The sequence below is a fragment of the Poecilia mexicana genome, unplaced genomic scaffold (genome assembly GCF_051168715.1).
Source record: "Poecilia mexicana isolate PSO_F unplaced genomic scaffold, ASM5116871v1 scaffold_8, whole genome shotgun sequence".
Taxonomy (NCBI): Eukaryota; Metazoa; Chordata; class Actinopteri; order Cyprinodontiformes; family Poeciliidae; genus Poecilia; species Poecilia mexicana.
The window spans coordinates 10,411,722-10,429,025 of NW_028263377.1; the positions used below are offsets into that span (position 1 = coordinate 10,411,722).

Below are 17,304 nucleotides of genomic sequence, written 5' to 3' on the forward strand. Positions count from 1 at the left end.
AGCTATCTCTAAAGATTGTAAGAGGAAATAATTGCAGCATGTAGCTTAACAAGAAACAAGTTGTACCTTCTGATTGTCAGGATTTAAGAGGATCTCAACAGAGGGTGCTTCTGCTGCTGATCATCAAGCTCCTGAAGCTATGAGGAGCTTCATGACAGCCATTCTCCTCTGGATGATTATCCTCTATCCTCCTGGCATTCTCCAGTGTCTCTTCAAATGAATTGTGAAGAATATTATGAATACTTACCTCTGTTCTCTCTGCATTCAAGCCCTGTCACCAGCAAACCTCCCATAAAAGAACTACTCCAGACCACGCTACCACGATTGTCCTCTGCAGCTCAATCGTCCTCAGAACATGAGTACTTGCCTCTCTCTGACGCGCTGCCGTCTCCTTGGATCCACAGACTTCCCTCAAGTATGTTGTTACATTTATGCTAAAAGTTGATAGGACTATTTTCATTCACAATGAGTGTTGTGAATGAAAGTAGTCCATGAGTGCATTGAACAGCCCATGTGCGCACAGTTCAGAGAACACGATCAACGGTGGTTCTAGAACAAATTTACAGGTGGGGCCAGTGTGAAACAAAATAGGCAACAGAAAATGAATTCAGCTCATCTGAGAGATCGGTTTTGACTTTCAAATGCTTCTTCCTCCCATCACACAGGTGCTCTTACCAAATATCTGATATTGTCCAAATTGAAATGGCTGTTGTATTTTTTATCTATTTTTTTACATTAAGACATATTTGCAAGTTAGTGTGATTTCATATTGCAAGAAAACAAAGTTTTCAAGATGTAGTTTATTGTGATGATTATTAACATCACAAAAATCCAGTTATTTTCACAAAGGAGTTTTTAAGCTATTTAGATCCACTGCATTTCTGTTTGGAGATCTTTTATTTGGGTAAAATATAATGTACTGCAATGAATAATGTGCTATAGCTATGCAATTTTTTAAAATTGATTGAAATTAAATGTCAACTTACATGAGTAGTCTTGGTAAAAGCATGTTTTAAAACTTAAGCAAGAGATTAATGAGGGCCTAAAGAAAATCCCAAAACAAATTCCAGTGTCTGAAATACTCTAAAAGTCAAATGAATCCCTTTAAACAGAAACTATTCCTTGTAAGAGCCTTGTTTCTATTTACAATAATGTACAATCTCACATCACAGAGGTTAGAATATGGAAAGTATTAAAAATGAATACACCTATTCATTCAAAGGCAGCTTCATATTTGTATGATGCTCTATTAATATTTTGTTTACAGGCAAATTTGTAGGCTATAAAACCCCTATAAAAATACACAGGTAAAGGTCCAACACACCTTATTACATCTTATTTCCTTGAATTTTGCTCGTTGCAGATTTAATTATAATATGCAGAAGTTCTCTAGAGGTTGTTACAGGATACCTGACAACAAGATCAGATCAAACTAATTTCTGCACGGACTCTTCTTCGCTGTGTCTCGATTTCATCTTCTCTTCATATGCTCAGTCAACAGGATGGTGAACAATCTGCTGCTTTTAGGTGAGAAAAATAGATGATTTGTTTATGATTCATGTCTCAAATTTGTACAGTGATCCTACACACATTATTGGTTATTCATGCAGATGTGGTTTTACACAGAAGTTGGAAAAAGGCAAGGTGATGAAAATGACTAAATAATTGTTCATATTAAGTTAAGCTGAAGTAAATTAGAAATAGTAACAAATTATTTTGAAAAGATTTTGTCCTCTGATGAATTGTCAAGTCTGAACTTAGCTCACAATGAATGGATCATTTTGCTTATTTCTTTTAATGCAGTCTCATGTCTCCTGTCTTCACATTCTGCATCAGGTTGGTTCACTTGTTGCATATTTTACCATTTGTGTAGTGGTTTATGTTAAATCAAGCTTTGAGTTCTTTCTTTTTAGATAATCTGATCAGATTGAACCAAACGATTGGACCAAACGAGCCATGTTCTGGAAGAGTTGAAATCTACCACAATGGTGTCTGGGGAACAGTCTGTGATGATGGTTGGGACCTAAATGATGCTGCAGTGGCCTGCAGACAGGTGGGCTGTGGTTCTGCTCTGGGTGCTCCACAATCAGCCCACTTTGGCCAGGGGACTGGACAGATCTGGCTTGATAATCTGGTCTGCTCTGGAACTGAATTTTCTCTTGGTGCTTGTGGGCACAATGGATTTGGGACTCACGATTGTTTACACGGAGAAGATGCTGGTGTCATCTGTTCAAGTAAGATTGTGTCCTTTACATTTATCATTTACTGACATAATTAGTTTAATTGTTACCATAATCAAAAACTTTGATATTTCAAAAAAAGAGTAATAATTTTGGACAGATTGTAATTTGATTAGATATAAAGCCTGTGTGGCCACAAACAGATCCATAGAGTTAGGTTTTAAAAATTAAATAAATAAAAAAGACTGAAACATACTTTTGTCAGTAAATGTCTGTCTGAAGTACACCCACAGCAGACATTTGCATCATTTCTTTGTTGAATACTTTTGTTTTATCATGTTTCAAAAAATTCGCAGATCATTCAATCAGATTATCTAGATCAAACGAGCCATGTTCTGGAAGAGTTGAAATCTACCACAATGGCTCATGGGGAACAGTCTGTGATGATCTTTGGGACCTAAATGATGCTGCAGTGGCCTGCAGACAGTCAGGCTGTGGTCTTGCTCTGGGTGCTCCACCATCAGCCCACTTTGGCCAGGGGACTGGACAGATCTGGCTTGATAATCTGGGCTGTTCTGGAAGTGAATCTTCTCTTGCCGTGTGTAGGCACAATGGATTTGGGAATCACGATTGTCTACATGACAAAGATGCTGGCGTCATCTGTTCAAGTAAGATTGTATATATTACTGTAAAATAAATCCACCACCATAGAGTTACAAAGTAACGCGTTACTGACCTCGGACCACTGTTTTCAGTAACGAGTAATCTAACGCGTTGCTATTTCAAATCCAGTAGTCAGACTACAGTTACTTAACAAAATCACTTTGCGTTACTGTGCGTTACTATTTTCTATTACTTACTCTATGCGTCTTGGGGAACGACCGCCGCTACAGCGGCAGCAGCGACAGAAATGTAAACAATGGAGGCAGGAGAGAGATGCGCATTTTGTTAGTAAAACAGGAACTATGTTGAGTTTCTGTCACCAAGTCCGATTATTATAAGCGGCTTTGGGCTTATTGTTTTGTTTCTAAAATCGCCTGCAAATTTAATGAGTCGCGGGTTGGGTTTTTTTGGTGCACGTTTTTGAACGTGAAGTTCCTCATTTGGGCTTCGCGTTGCGCTCCAGAAAACTGCAAACATCGAGACTAATAAAAACACACAAGTAGAGATTTTCCAGTTTTTTTGCAAAAATTTAACTTTGGTAAAAGCTACAACAGCTAAGAGCAAATGTGTTGCAAATAATTCTAGTATTTCCATTTATTGAAGCAAAATAACTAATAAGGCTTGAATATATACAACATAACCCAAATTACCACAAAACGATAATTCCACAACCAAATGAAATAAAATATAACACACGTCATCCTTATATATATTTGCAGGAAAAACAGCAAATATATATAACAGCCACGAATGAACGACTCCGTAAAGTTGTGGAACTAAACGCCATTACAATAAATATTAATTTAAGTGTCACACATCTGTGCAGAAGGCCATCTGTGTTGTGGAGCCGCAGGGGAAGCGCTGTGCGCTGCTCTCTGACAACAAACGCAGGGCCGTAACACACAACCTGGAGGCTGGGGCGGGGGGGCTTGGAGGGCTTTAAAATCCTTCTTAGAGTTTTTCAGACAATAGTGGAATACACAAATTGCAAACTTTTTTTGTACTCTTGTAACCATTAAACAATCTCCCGTTCAGTTCAACCATATAAGTGGAGACACGTTGTTGATGTTATAAAATAACTTGCAACTAAGTATTGGCAAAGCTCAAAGTAATATTCACAGGTGGTGGAGTGTTGTTGTCAGCAGCTGCTGACAGTAACTACAAAAAGTTAATTTTAATGTAACTTAGTTACTTTCCAAATCAAGTCGTCAGTAATCAAACTAAGTTACTTTCTCAAGGAGTAGTCACTAATCTGATTAAAGTTACTTTTTCAAAGTAACTATGCCATCACTGTCCACCACAATTAATACTCTTTTTCTCCTCATTGAATTTGAGCATAACAATGTTTTAAACTCCAGCCTGCTTGTAAACACACAATAAAACCCGTACCTTTATTTTTATTTTTTACATTTTGGCGCATTACAAACACAAACTTGAATAAAACATAATTGTGAAGTGAAAGGAAAATGCTAATGTTTTTGTAATTCTCCGACATGAACGTCTGAAAAGTGCGTCATGCATTGTTTCTGCCTCTTTGAAATAATTTTCAAATATTGCCACATTTTCCTGCATGTTCCTGATTGATGCCACCTGCCAATAAATGCAGTGGGTTTGTCTGCAAGTGACTAATTTGCCGTCACAATCTAAGATTCTCACCAGTGGTTACACCTGGAGGAAATTGGAGCATGTTTTCAATGAAGAACGTAATAAAAATGCAGCCAGCTTGTTGCAGGTTCACTATTGTCCATTTTTAAATTAGTTTGTTTTTAGTCATACATATGTCACATTAAAAAGCTTCATATGTTTGGGTTTTCTACTTCTATCACACAATCTTGCCATTTTAACAGGGAAGTGTCATTTTCAAGACTCGTAATATGTCATAATTTCAGTTTCTTTTTCACCTAAAATCTGATTACATTTTATCAGATTAAATTAAATTTAATTGTGGCTTCAGTGTGACAAAATGTAAATAAGTTGGAGAGGAATGAAGACTTTTGCAAGGGAGTTTTGCTATCTAATGCCATTTTTGTTTGTGAAATACTGATGATTTCTGTGTTTTCTTGTGTAACTGAAGATCCTCAGATCAGGTTGGCTGGTTCAGGTGCGTCATGCTCTGGAAGAATTGAAGTGTACCACAGTAACTCCTGGGGAACAGTCTGTAATGATGGATGGGACATGAATGATGCTCATGTTGCCTGCAGACAATTAGGCTGTGGTCCAGCAACAAGTACCAGTACAGGGGGTGCATTTGGCCCAGGTACTGGACCAATCTGGCTCGATGAAGTGGCATGTTTAGGAAATGAAACTTCTTTAAATGAATGTCAGCACAATGGTTCTGAAACACACAACTGTGGACACAGTAAGGATGTTATTGTTGTTTGCTCAGGTAAGAATGACTTTTTAAAAAATATATTTTCTTATTCAGATAAAACATTTTTTTGAGTAGCATGAATGTGTTTTGCATTGTTACAGATTCAGGATTCCTGTACATGCTGCATTTGGATTTTTTACAATATTTTGGTTTCATTTTGCATGCCTGATAGGTCCCCCAGTCCGATTAATTGGGTCTTCTCAATGTGCTGGTCGAGTGGAAATCTATTATGATTATTCATGGGGAACAGTATGTGATGACGACTGGGACATAAATGATGCCCAGGTAGTCTGCAGCCAGTTGGGCTGTGGTGCAGCACTGGCTGCCCCTCGGACAGCCTACTTTGGGCCAGGAAGTGATAAAATCTGGCTTGATAATGTGGGATGTGCAGGCAGTGAAAGATATCTATCTCAGTGCTCACACAATGGATATGGGAATCACAACTGTAACCACAACAAAGATGCAAGTGTGATCTGCTCAGGTGAGAATTTCTCATTTTGCTACATACAAGTGTGTGTTTGTGGAAATGATCCAATCAACATCACTTCATGGCCAGTCAGTTCCCCTGACTAATTTGCAGCGATGCAACCGTCTACCCAACATTCACTTCCTTAGCAATTTGAACTTCTGCAGCTTTATTGTTGAACATGACTGCACAGGCTAGCGTTTGCTTTTCAACTACATTAGCCTTATCCTCCCATCACTCTGTTACTGGTTCTACACTGTTATTTCATTTATTTCCTTTAACTGTTTCAATAGTTATTGACCACAGAAACTTGGAACACCTCAAAGGAGCTGCTGTTTTAGAAATGAACTGACCCAGTCATGTCACCATTCCAACTTTGCCCATGTCAAACTTGGTAAAATCCTTTCCTTCTTCCAACTTTCTGTGCCACCAATGACTACCTAATCTGTCCAACCTACTATCATGTGTCATGATGAAGAGATAATGTGTATCATACAGTTTGACTGGTTATAATGTTATACCTGATGGGTTTTGATTCTGTTTTAGGTGGCAACATAAGGTTAGTTGGGTCAGCTCGGTGCTCTGGAAGAGTTGAACTCTTCTACAGTGGATCCTGGGGAACAGTCTGCAATGATAACTGGGACCTAAATGATGCTGCAGTGGCCTGCAGACAGCTGGGCTGTGGTCCTGCTCTGGGTGCTCTGCAATCAGCCCATTTTGGCCAGGGGACTGGACAGATCTGGCTTGATGATCTGGCCTGTTCTGGATGTGAAAGTATATATATATATATATATATATATATATATATATATATATATATATATATATATATATATATATATATATATATATATATATATATATATATATATATCACCTCAAACCAGATGTTGGACTAGAATTTTATTTCAATGTCATTTGTGAATGTTAGCTCCTCATTTTCAACAGTGGAGCTATAAAGGTTGAAAAAGGTTATTATTTTGGAGAAAGTATCATCAACATCAATATTTCCATTAAATAAGAAGCAAAAAAAAAATTGATAGAGGAAAAGCCTCTCAGACTCTGAGCTCAAAGCAAGATTCCAGAGAGCAATAAAACTATTATTTTTGAATTAGATAATTTAATTTCACATAATTATCGCATAGAAGCCATTTGTTAGGTACTTAATTAAACATATTTACTGTGTTTGATGTTTGTTGCAAATAACATATACTCACAAAGAACGAGGTAATTAGTCCAAGTTTGTCGTTTATTGGGCGTTCAGAAACTACAGGGCTGTGATGTGCCAAGACAAAGGTAAACAAAGGTAAAACAACCTGAACAGGTGATCAACTCAAAACAACTCGCACTTTTTTACTCTCTCTCTCTCTCTCTCTCTCTCTCTCTCTCTCTCTCTTTTTGTCGTTTCACAGGTTATGTTTAAAACATTAAGTAGGTTTTCAGGCTTGATATTTATTTTGCGATTGTCAATAAGCCTCTCATGAACACAGCGGTGATTGATTAGTTAATTTTAAACTCCTGCTCTGCTAGTTATTTTGATAATGGAACCGAAACACACAGAATTGCGCAAGACCTTGTTGAAACAATAATCACTGAGATTATTATTTTTGTTGGGTCATTAATTTGAAAATGTTTTGTTGAGTTTTTGTTGTTCTTTAATAAAGTTATGAACGTTTTGATAAGGAGTCAGAGGAGGACATGCTGGTCTCAGCGCCCTGGCGGGGTTCAGTTTGTCACCTAGTGCCGCCATCGACGTATCACACCCCTGCTCCAGCAAAGAACAGTTGAGAAACAATATGAAATGGGGAGGGGGAAAGCTATTTATTAACTGATTAAGTCGCGTTTTGGATTGTTCTTGAAAAAATAATCAGTCACGGCTGCACAGTGAACCCACTGACTTTTTACAGCAGACAGCCACTCCTCTCTCTTGCAGGTACTGCATACCCCCGCTAAATCGTTTAGGGGTACGCAGTACCCTGCCATACCCCTATACTTTCACCCCTGCTTTTAACCCAGAAAAGGATTTAGCTCTCTTTCTTCTTTTTGTCTTTCCTATGGTTTGTTATTTTGTTTGTATTTCCTTTTAATTAATGTTAAGCACTTTGAATTGCCTTGTTGCTGAAAATGTGCTACATCAATAAAATTACCTTACCTTACCTTGCTTCTCAACTACATTAGCTTTATCCTCCCATCACTCCGTTACTGGTTCTACACTGTTATTTCCTTTAACTGTTTTAATAGTTATTGACCACTGAAACTTGGAATACCTCAAAGGAGCTGCTGTATTAGAAATGAACTGACCCAGTCATGCAGCCATTCCAACTTTGCCCATGTCAAACTTGGTAAAATCCTTACCTTTTGTGCCACTAATACCTACCTAATCTTTTCCACCTACTAACATATGTCATGATGAAGAGATAATATGTATCATACAGTTTGAGTGGTGATAATGTACTGCCTAATTGGCAGTGTTGTGGTACTCGAGATCGGTCTTGGTCTCGAGTCCGGTCTTAAGACCGTTTTCTGATGGTCTCGGTCTCGTCTGGGACTCGACCGCATTTGGTCTCGGTCTTGTCTCGGTCTCGGGCTCTGAGGACTCGGCATTTTATTTCAAGACCAGTCGAGACCGCAACTGTGAAAATATCACTAAACGTGCAGCATACTGTCCAGTTTATTTGTTAACATCTTTGTTTTCAGTGGATGCAAAACTCACCGATTAAAATCCAAGCAACTACGTGTTTCTCCCCCTCCCCCTCCCCTCCCCACCTTTCACTCGCGTGCGGCGCTACTCCCTCCTCCCTCCTCCCCCTCCCCACCTTTCACTCGCACGCGGCGCTCCAGGACATGCGCAGTGGTTTTCTCTCAGCAGCAGAAAATGTTTGTCTAATCGTCAGTAATATAATAGCGCTGCATAAATAGTAAGAAATCCGATGGCCAGAGCTAACTCAGCAGCGCTTCGCTTTCAGAGACGATGGGGACAACGTCTAACTATTTTCGTCACTTAGAAAAGTAGCTCAAAGAAGGTAAGCCCCGTTAACGTGATGTTAGCAAAGCTAGCTGTACAGAGACACATAAGAATTTGTGATGAAAAAAAGTCACTCACTGCCTGAATTATTGTGCGGAGATGTTGACTGACTTGTCGCATATATAGGACAACGCTATGTCCAAAAGTCTGCAATATAGTGATGTGACATTCAGAAACAGTCGATTCTTCTCCACGGCTCTTTATTTATTAGATAGGACTGGAGTGTCACTCACTGAGAACCGTTGTTCTATCAGATTACCATACACTGTCAGAATAGCATACGTGCAGTGAGTACCATGCCTGCGCATGCGCATTAAGAAGTCCGACCGTCAGAGGAGTTCAGTTCACCATATGCAGCAAGTTATGACGAAAATAAGTCATTAAATTGTTTTCAATGATAACTATATAGATATACATGTGTTGTCATGGTTGCAAAGTGTATTTAAAGCAGGTCTGGCTGCAGCTGGAGTCAGCTACAACACACGCCCGTGTAAAACTCACTTAACCGCTAAGTCAGGATGCCATACAACTGTTAATAACAGATCTACGTCATGATTCTATGTTCCTAGCATACATGCAGTGAGTACCATGCCAGCGCATGCGCCTTAAGAAGTCCGACCGTCAGTGGAGTTGTCAGTTCAGCATATGCAACAAGTTATGACGAAAATAAGTCATTAAATTGTTTATAATATGACATAATATGATAATTAGATAGATATACATGTGTTGTCGTGGTTTCAAAGTGTATTTAAAGTAGGTCTGGCTGCAGCTGGATGCCATACAACTGTTAATAACCAAGTGTATGATGATCTACGTCATGATTCTATGTTGCTGATTAAATAAAATCATATGGTAATGACAGCGTATGCATGTCTGAGCTAAGCGTACGACTATCTGACAACGTATGCTGATCTGACAGAACACCGTGAGTTCGTGTTAAGCGTATGACGATCTGACCTGACAGAACACCCGTTCTTTGTTCTAGTAATGCTCTGTGTACACTGCATCATTATTTAATTATGTACGTTGATATTTAAATGAACAAATAACTAAAACACAAGAACGAAAGAGCACGCAGAGCATGCACATTGCTCTTTGTTTTTGTTCAAAGTGGCAGCTGTAATGTCTGCCATGGTGTCAGACTACCTGGCTTCATGTACTGGGAGAGAGAGTGAAAACAGTCACGATGAGCGCCTTCTGTTTGGTTACTTCTTGCTTGTTGCTCCTTGGTCAGTGTTCATAGTTGAGTGTTATTTACCATCAGGGCATTGCCTCAATTGCTATGTTTAATGGTGCAACAGTGGTGGATTCTTATATGAGCAATATGGGCAAATTCCCAGGGTGTTATGTTTTTAGGGATGGCACGAGACCATCACACATTGTAACACAGAAATGGAATATTTAATATTGGTAAAATGTATTAAGTATTTAATATCTAGGTGTTTTTATGGGAATATGGATCTTTCAGATTATTCTGAGAAGCAATTTCGATCATATTTTACATTTTATTGTGTCATGTAGCTGTAGCTGGTCTTGGTCTTGACTCGGTCTCGACTTTCCTCGGTCTTGGTCTTGACTTGGTCTCGGACCCTAAAAGTCTTGGTCTTGTCTCGGTCTCGATACACTCTGGTCTTGGTATAGTCTTGGTCTCGGGTTAGGTGGTCTTGAACACAACACTGATGAAATGTATTTACTATGTTATGGTGGCACTTTGTGATTCTGACATTATATAATGTGTTTTTTTTGACAGACTCTATAAGGCCCACTATTGAACTTACTCCTCAAGGTGACATCACCTTGGGTCGTAATGTCAGCATCAGTTGTTCAGTCGCTGATGCACAAGTAAGAGGGATATTTGTCTTGACGACGACCACAGGCTCATTCAACCGGGCTGTGAACTCAAGCAGCAACTCTGCTACTTTCTACATCCTTCAGGCCACTTTCAATGATCAGGGATGGTACAAGTGTCAGGTTCAAGTCATACTTCCCAATGAGAACTTCACCACTCTCTTTAGTGACACAGTCCAACTAAGAGGTATTACTGTTTTGCATTCATTTACTCTTAAAACTCTAAATAAATGTGCTGAGAAAATAACTGTCTCATTTCTTTAGTGATCTTTCCACAACCCACGATCAGTATTGTCCCCTCTGGAGTGATTTCCCTCAATCAGGATGTTAGAATCGTTTGTTCAGTCACTAATGAACAAGGAGGAGGGTCATTTATCTTCAGGAAGTCTTCAGGAAGTTTCAGTCAGACTGTGAACTCAAGCAGCAACTCTGCTACTCTAAATATCCCTAAAGTTACCTTTACGGATGAAGGAGACTACCAGTGTCAGCTTAAAGTGAGGATTTCTAACGAAGACTTCAGTACCAACTTCAGCAGATATGCCCCACTCTATATTAAAGGTGTGTTTTTATCTTTATTTTGCAAATAAACTGAGTTTACTATAGGGTTGAAAGTATTATAACAGGTGACCAAACTTTGCACCATTTTTCAGGTGAAATTCCAAAACCCAACATCACCTTGCAGCCTGCCGGTCTGGTTTCTTGGGGTCAGAGTGTCAGCATCAGGTGTGACGTTATGGATGGATTGAGTGGATCATTTATTTTCACAAACGCTCCCAGTTCTGTCATTCAGACTATAAACTCAATCAGCAGCTCGGCTACTTTCCATATCGCGAAAGTCCGTTTGGGAAATGAGGGATTGTACCAGTGTCGGTTTCAAAGAACGGTTTCTGGTGAAGTGTTTCACACCAGCTATAGTGACCCTGTCTGGCTAACTGGTAATCATTTTTTATTAGCTTTGACCATTTGATTAAACATAGAAAAGACGTGATGTTTTTGTTGCTTTTTAGTGAACCTCTCACAGCCGACCATCACCTTGGATTCTGCCGGTGGGGTGATGTGGGGTCAGGATGCCACCCTCACCTGTTCAGTCATCGAGGGTCGGGCAGGAGGATTATTTGTCTTTAGGAGAACACCTGGTAATTTCATCCAAACTGTAAGCTCCAGCAGCAACACAGCTAGCTTCCATATCACTCAAGCTAACTTGGGAGATGAGGGATTATACCAGTGTCTGTTTCAACGGAGAGTTTCTGATCAAGACTTCAACACCAGCTTCAGTGACCCTGTCCAACTAACTGGTAATTATGTTTTAATTTACATTTGCCACTTCTTATGAAATCTCTAAAATATACTGTGATGTCTCCTCACTGTGAATTATGTCAAAGGTTTATGGGCAGTAAAGCTTTTCTCTTGTGTATTTTTTCAGTATTTCTTCCAAAGCCCAGCATCACTTTGGATCCTGCTGGTGTGGTTTCTGTTGGTCAGACTGTCAACATCGTTTGCTCAGTCTCTGAGGGTCAAGTAGGAGGATCATTTATCTTCAAGAAGACATCAGGACCAATCAGTCATGTTGTAAATTCAAGCAGCAGCTCGGCTTCTTTCCACATCAGTGAAGTCAACTTGGTGGATCATGGACCGTACCAGTGTCAGTTTCAAAGAAGGTCTTTTAATCAAGACTTGAGCACCAACTTGAGTGATTCTGTCCAGCTAACTGGTAATGTTTTGTCTTTATGTTTTAGATTGTTTTCAAATTTGCTTGCTCTTTTGTCATGTCCACTTCCACTCAGTATAGTTAAGCTCGCTCTTCTCCAGTGTCTCCTTCTGGTTTACCATCTCTTTTTTCCTGGACCCTCCATTGTCTGCATTATTTTGTTCTGCTGCTGTCTGTCTATGTCAATAAATTATTTATGTCCATGGGATTCTCAAGTCTGCACTTTGGTCCTCTTTTAAATTTTTCTAATTTGACATTGTGTTATTTTTCAGTGAGCCTACCAAAGCCTACCATCACCATCCAGCCTGCTGGTGTGATTATGTGGGGCCAGGATGTCCACATTTCTTGTTCGATTACTGGGGGTGAAGTAGAAGGATCATTCATCTTCACAAAGACCTCAGGTCTTTTCACAAAGACTGTGAACTCAAGCAGCAACTCTGCTACTCTATATATCCCTGAAGTTACCTTTACGGATGAGGGAGACTACCAGTGTCAGTTCAAAGTGAAGATTTCTAATGAAGACTTCAGCTCTAACTTCAGCAGTGATGTCCCACTCTTTGTAACAGGTGTGTTTTTATTTTTATTTTGCAGATTAATTGAGCTTACTATACGTTTTAAAGGATTATAGCAGGTGAACAATCTTATCCATCAATTCAAGTTTACAAATGAGGGATCGTACCAGTGTCAGTTTCAAAGAACAGATTCTAGCTCAGTTTTTAGTGATGATGTCAACCTGAACGTGACAGGTAATTGTTTGTGAAATTAGTTTAATCAAATAGTTCAAAATGACATAATAAATAACATTCTCATTATGCTTTTAGTGATTCTTCCAAAACCAAGCATCACCATGGACCCTGCAGGCGTGGTTACCTTTGGTGACCTCATTGCCATCAATTGTTCTATTTCGACCCAATATTTAGGCGGATCATTCACCCTGAAGAAGACCTCTGGATCATTCACCCTGCAGAAGACCTCTAAATCATTCACCAAGACCCAACAATCAAGTGCCAACTCCTCTACATTCAGATTTCTTGAAGCCAGTGATAATTATGAGGGAAATTACAGCTGTTATTACAAAAAACTTGTGGAATATAAAACTTTCACCTCCCCTCTAAGTGACAATGTCACAGTTTCTGTTACTTATGACTGAAGTTTATGTTCCTGACCCTTCCTCAATCTCCTCATATACGACTATCCTAAACTAATCTAATCTAATGAATGTTGTGTGAGGTGAGTGTGTAAGTTGTCACGGTGTAATCAGCAAACTCATGATACAGTAATGAAGTAAACAAGAATGAAACAGTTATTTTTTATATAACTGTTCAGATGTAAGAACACATACAATAACACATGTAAACCTCTATGAGGGACAAACTTGGTTGAGATTAAGGTTCAAGCTGTAAACCACTGCTTAACCCCCAAAACATTTAAGTATTGTTTTTTTTCTCACAATGGCAGATAGTCTACTTACTGGGTATAATAAATAAAAGAAAAAGGTCTAAAAGTTTGTTGAGTAATCTTGAGGCTTTCCTATGACTTTCTTGAAGCTTTTCTGTATTAATTGAGGTTTTGACTTTTTCTTCACAACTGTAATGTAAAATCTTCAATGGGATAAAAGTTGATTGCTTTATTTTTAGATTTTGAGCCTATTTATATTTCTGCCTTCATACTGTAATCATCATTGTTCTGTATTTGAGGGTGTTCTTGTCTGTGGGTGAATTTCAATAAATGATGTAGCCTAGAATTTAATAGATTTTGATACTGGTATTTAAACATTTGTGAGTGACAAAAGTTTTTGTAATTTTTATTTGATCTATGATCATTTAACAACCAAAGGAGTTTGTAATACTGGATGAGTATGTATGTACAATGCACTGCAAAAACAATTATACCGGACTTTATGGGATTTCCTGGGTATTTCGGGTATGTCTCTACTACAGACACCTAGAGACTGAAATTTTGGTCTATTATCATTCACAAAAAAAGTCTTGCCACAAATGCACAATAAAATTTAGGTGTTGAGTTTGACAGGGGTATTCTAACACATTAACACATATATATTTATACTAAGATATAAATATACTAAGCATATCTGGCTTGCTGATTTGGAATATTCAGAAAGCCTAACTTCTCTCACTTGGTGTATGCATTGAGTTCCTGGAGCAGATGTCTTTGCACAGGTGACATATATTTAGTACATAAATGAATGCCACTGTTTTGACATAGAGATAATGTTCTGCATTTTGCTTTATGAAAAGGCATTTTGGTTCTGTTGTCAATGTTGCATAAATACCCAGCTCATACTTAGAGGATGAGGTAATATTATACCTTAAAGGCTTAAAAATCTCCCTATTCAATAGATTTTTGCTGATTCCATCTTACTGTTGTCACCACACTAATTCACTGTTATTCAGCTGGAACAAAAGGAGGAAAAAAGTGAGTCGAATTTTTCTATTTTCCTTTTTGTAAAAGAGAGCACCAATACAGGAGCTAAGGACATAATGACATGTGCATCCCAAATGTTTAAACCTTTGATGAAGAAAGAAAAACCTAGTTCACTTTATACTTCAAAGAGACAACATACATTAGAAGCTGTACATACAGCAGAGTTAGATCAGCACAACTTCAACAATTTGTTCTTCTCACCTGATTTTGTTACACATGTGAGAGGCGGTCTATACTGCCATCTACTGGTTAGAGTGGACAAGCCAAAACAACTGAGTGAGTTATGTTGATTACAACACACTGTAGTTTTTACCCAGATGTATGCTTGGTATGTGTCTCATGCAGGGAGCTGCCTACATGAGAAGTATACCAACCTTTATATGTATTTAAACATCCCTGTGTTTATGAACCTTTTCCATGAAGTGTTCTGCTTTAATTTTACAGCTTAACTATGCTTCTTTATTAGACATTTTTCTGAATGCTTAAATGTATGAGTATCTGCCTTTTGATGTTCCTTGCCAAGCCCTAATATTAAAACATTTATGAAACAATAAAATATTAATAAATAGTGACCTTAGAAAACCCACCAATTGTTATCCCAATAGTACCACTACATTTTCCTTCCTCTCATAGTACAGAATTGGGATTTATGCAGTTAGTTTAGATTAGCCGTGTAATTCTTTTTATTTTGCCTATGTAAATTATGTCAGACTACATGAACTGCATTAAACCAACAGCTGTTCCTGGCTGATGGCTGTGAAATTATTTTTGGATTATTCAAATACACTCATTCATTCACAGCCCAGGACAAATTTACATTTTTCCCCAATCATACACAGCTTTTTAAGAAACTTTTGATTAAAAAAAAAAAAAAAAGTGATTGAAAACTATATCCAAACACAGACACTCACCAAACAAACACTCACAGTTGAGGAAAGTGACACAGCAGCTTATTTGGAGCCTTGAACGACTTGTGGCCAGAACAAAACCCAGTACAGTATCGCCAACTTGCTGTGTAATGCAGAAAGTCAGGAAGTAAAATTTCTGTTAATATTTTCAGAAAATGACCGTTAACTTTTCTGCATAAGTTGCAGCTGTTTTGCTTAGGCGATATAATACATTGCAGCAGTTAACAGTATTTCCTGTTCACAAATCTGCCGGTGAATTATACCCTGCACTTAACAGTATAACTCTATAAGTTATACCCTGCTTTTTGTTGGTTTGTTCACAGCGAATAGGGTAATATTTTATTGTATTGAGTTAGGATTACCCAAAAGCCAAAATATAATATTTTTATTTAGTTTTATTTGCTTAGTATTTACTGTTTCAAGGGCAATTTTTCATCCAGATTTTATGGGTTGTAATCCAGCTGTCTCTAAAGTTTGTAAGATTGTGAGCATGTAGCTTAACAAGAAACAAGTTGTACCTTCTGATTGTCAGGATTTAAGAGGATCTCAACAGAGGGTGCTTCTGCACACCTACTGCTGATCATCAAGCTCCTGGAGCTATAAGGAGCTTCATGACAGCCATTCTCCTCTGGATGATTATCCTCTATCCTCCTGGCATTCTCCAGTGTCTCTTTAATTCAAATGAATTGTGAAGAATATTATGAATACTTACCTCTGTTCTCTCTGCATTCAAGCCCTGTCACCAGCAAACCTCCCATAAAAGAACTACTCCAGACCACGCTACCGCGATTGTCCTCTGCAGCTCAAGCGTCCTCAGAACTTGAGTACTTAAGTATCCACAGGAGACAGCGCGTCTCCTGTGGATCCAAGGAGACGCGCTGCCATCTCCTTGGATCCACAGACTTCCCTCAAGTATGTTGTTACATTTATGCTAAAAGTTGATAGGACTATTTTCATTCACAATGAGTGTTGTGAATGAAAGTAGTCCATGAGTGCATTGAACAGCCCATGTGCGCACAGTTCAGAGAACACGATCAACGGTGGTTCTAGAGCAAATTTACAGGTGGGCCCAGTGTGTCCTCATGGGGCCACAGGACGAGGGAATGAAACAAAATAGGCAACAGAAAATGAATTCAGCTCATCTGAGAGATCGGTTTTGACTTTCAAATGCTTCTTCCTCCCATCACACAGGTGCTCTTACCAAATATCTGATATTGTCTAAATTGAAATGGCTGTTGTATTTTTTATTTATTTTTTTTACATTAAGACAGATTTGCAAGTTAGTGTGATTTCATATTGCAAGAAAACAAAGTTTTCCAGATGTAGTTTGTTGTGATGATTTTTAACATCACAAAAATCCAGTTATTTTCACAAAGGAGTTTTTAAGCTATTGAGATCCACTGCATTTCTGTTTGGAGATTTTTTATTTGGGTAAAATATAATGTACTGCAATGAATAATGTGCTATAGCTATGCAATTTTTAAAAATTGATTTAAATGTCAACTTACATGAGTAGTCTTGGTCAAAGCATTTTTTAAAACTTAAGCAAGAGATTAATGAGGGCCTAAAGAAAATCCCAAAACAAATTCCAGTGACTGAAATAACCTAAAATTCAAATGAATCCCTTTAAACAGAAACTATTCTTTGTAAGAGCCTTGTTTCTATTTACAATTAGTACAATGTCACATCA

At 38.3% G+C, this 17,304-nt stretch overlaps 1 protein-coding gene across 1 annotated transcript; it reads left to right on the forward strand.

The window, feature by feature from the left end:
* Window positions 1–1,502: 1,502 nt before the first annotated feature.
* On the forward strand, window positions 1,503–14,165 carry LOC148157973 (uncharacterized). Its single transcript, XM_088008401.1, has 11 exons — window positions 1,503–1,527; window positions 1,914–2,234; window positions 2,537–2,848; window positions 4,918–5,229; window positions 5,387–5,695; window positions 10,818–11,111; window positions 11,204–11,488; window positions 11,561–11,848; window positions 11,977–12,264; window positions 12,534–12,827; window positions 13,083–14,165. The coding sequence occupies exons 1-11, from the start codon at window positions 1,503–1,505 to the stop codon at window positions 13,409–13,411; spliced, it is 3,057 nt and encodes a 1,018-aa protein (XP_087864527.1). The 3' UTR covers window positions 13,412–14,165.
* Window positions 14,166–17,304: the final 3,139 nt, after the last annotated feature.

What these genes read in the sequence shown, in the direction of transcription:
- LOC148157973 (XM_088008401.1), top strand. Translation starts at nt 1,503, where the DNA reads ATGGTGAACAATCTGCTGCTTTTAG. An exon ending in TGCTGGCGTCATCTGTTCAA is followed by an intron (nt 2,849 to 4,917) that starts GTAAGATTGTAT and finishes GTGTAACTGAAG; the next exon opens with ATCCTCAGATCAGGTTGGCT. An exon ending in TGACCCTGTCCAACTAACTG is followed by an intron (nt 11,849 to 11,976) that starts GTAATTATGTTT and finishes GTATTTTTTCAG; the next exon opens with TATTTCTTCCAAAGCCCAGC.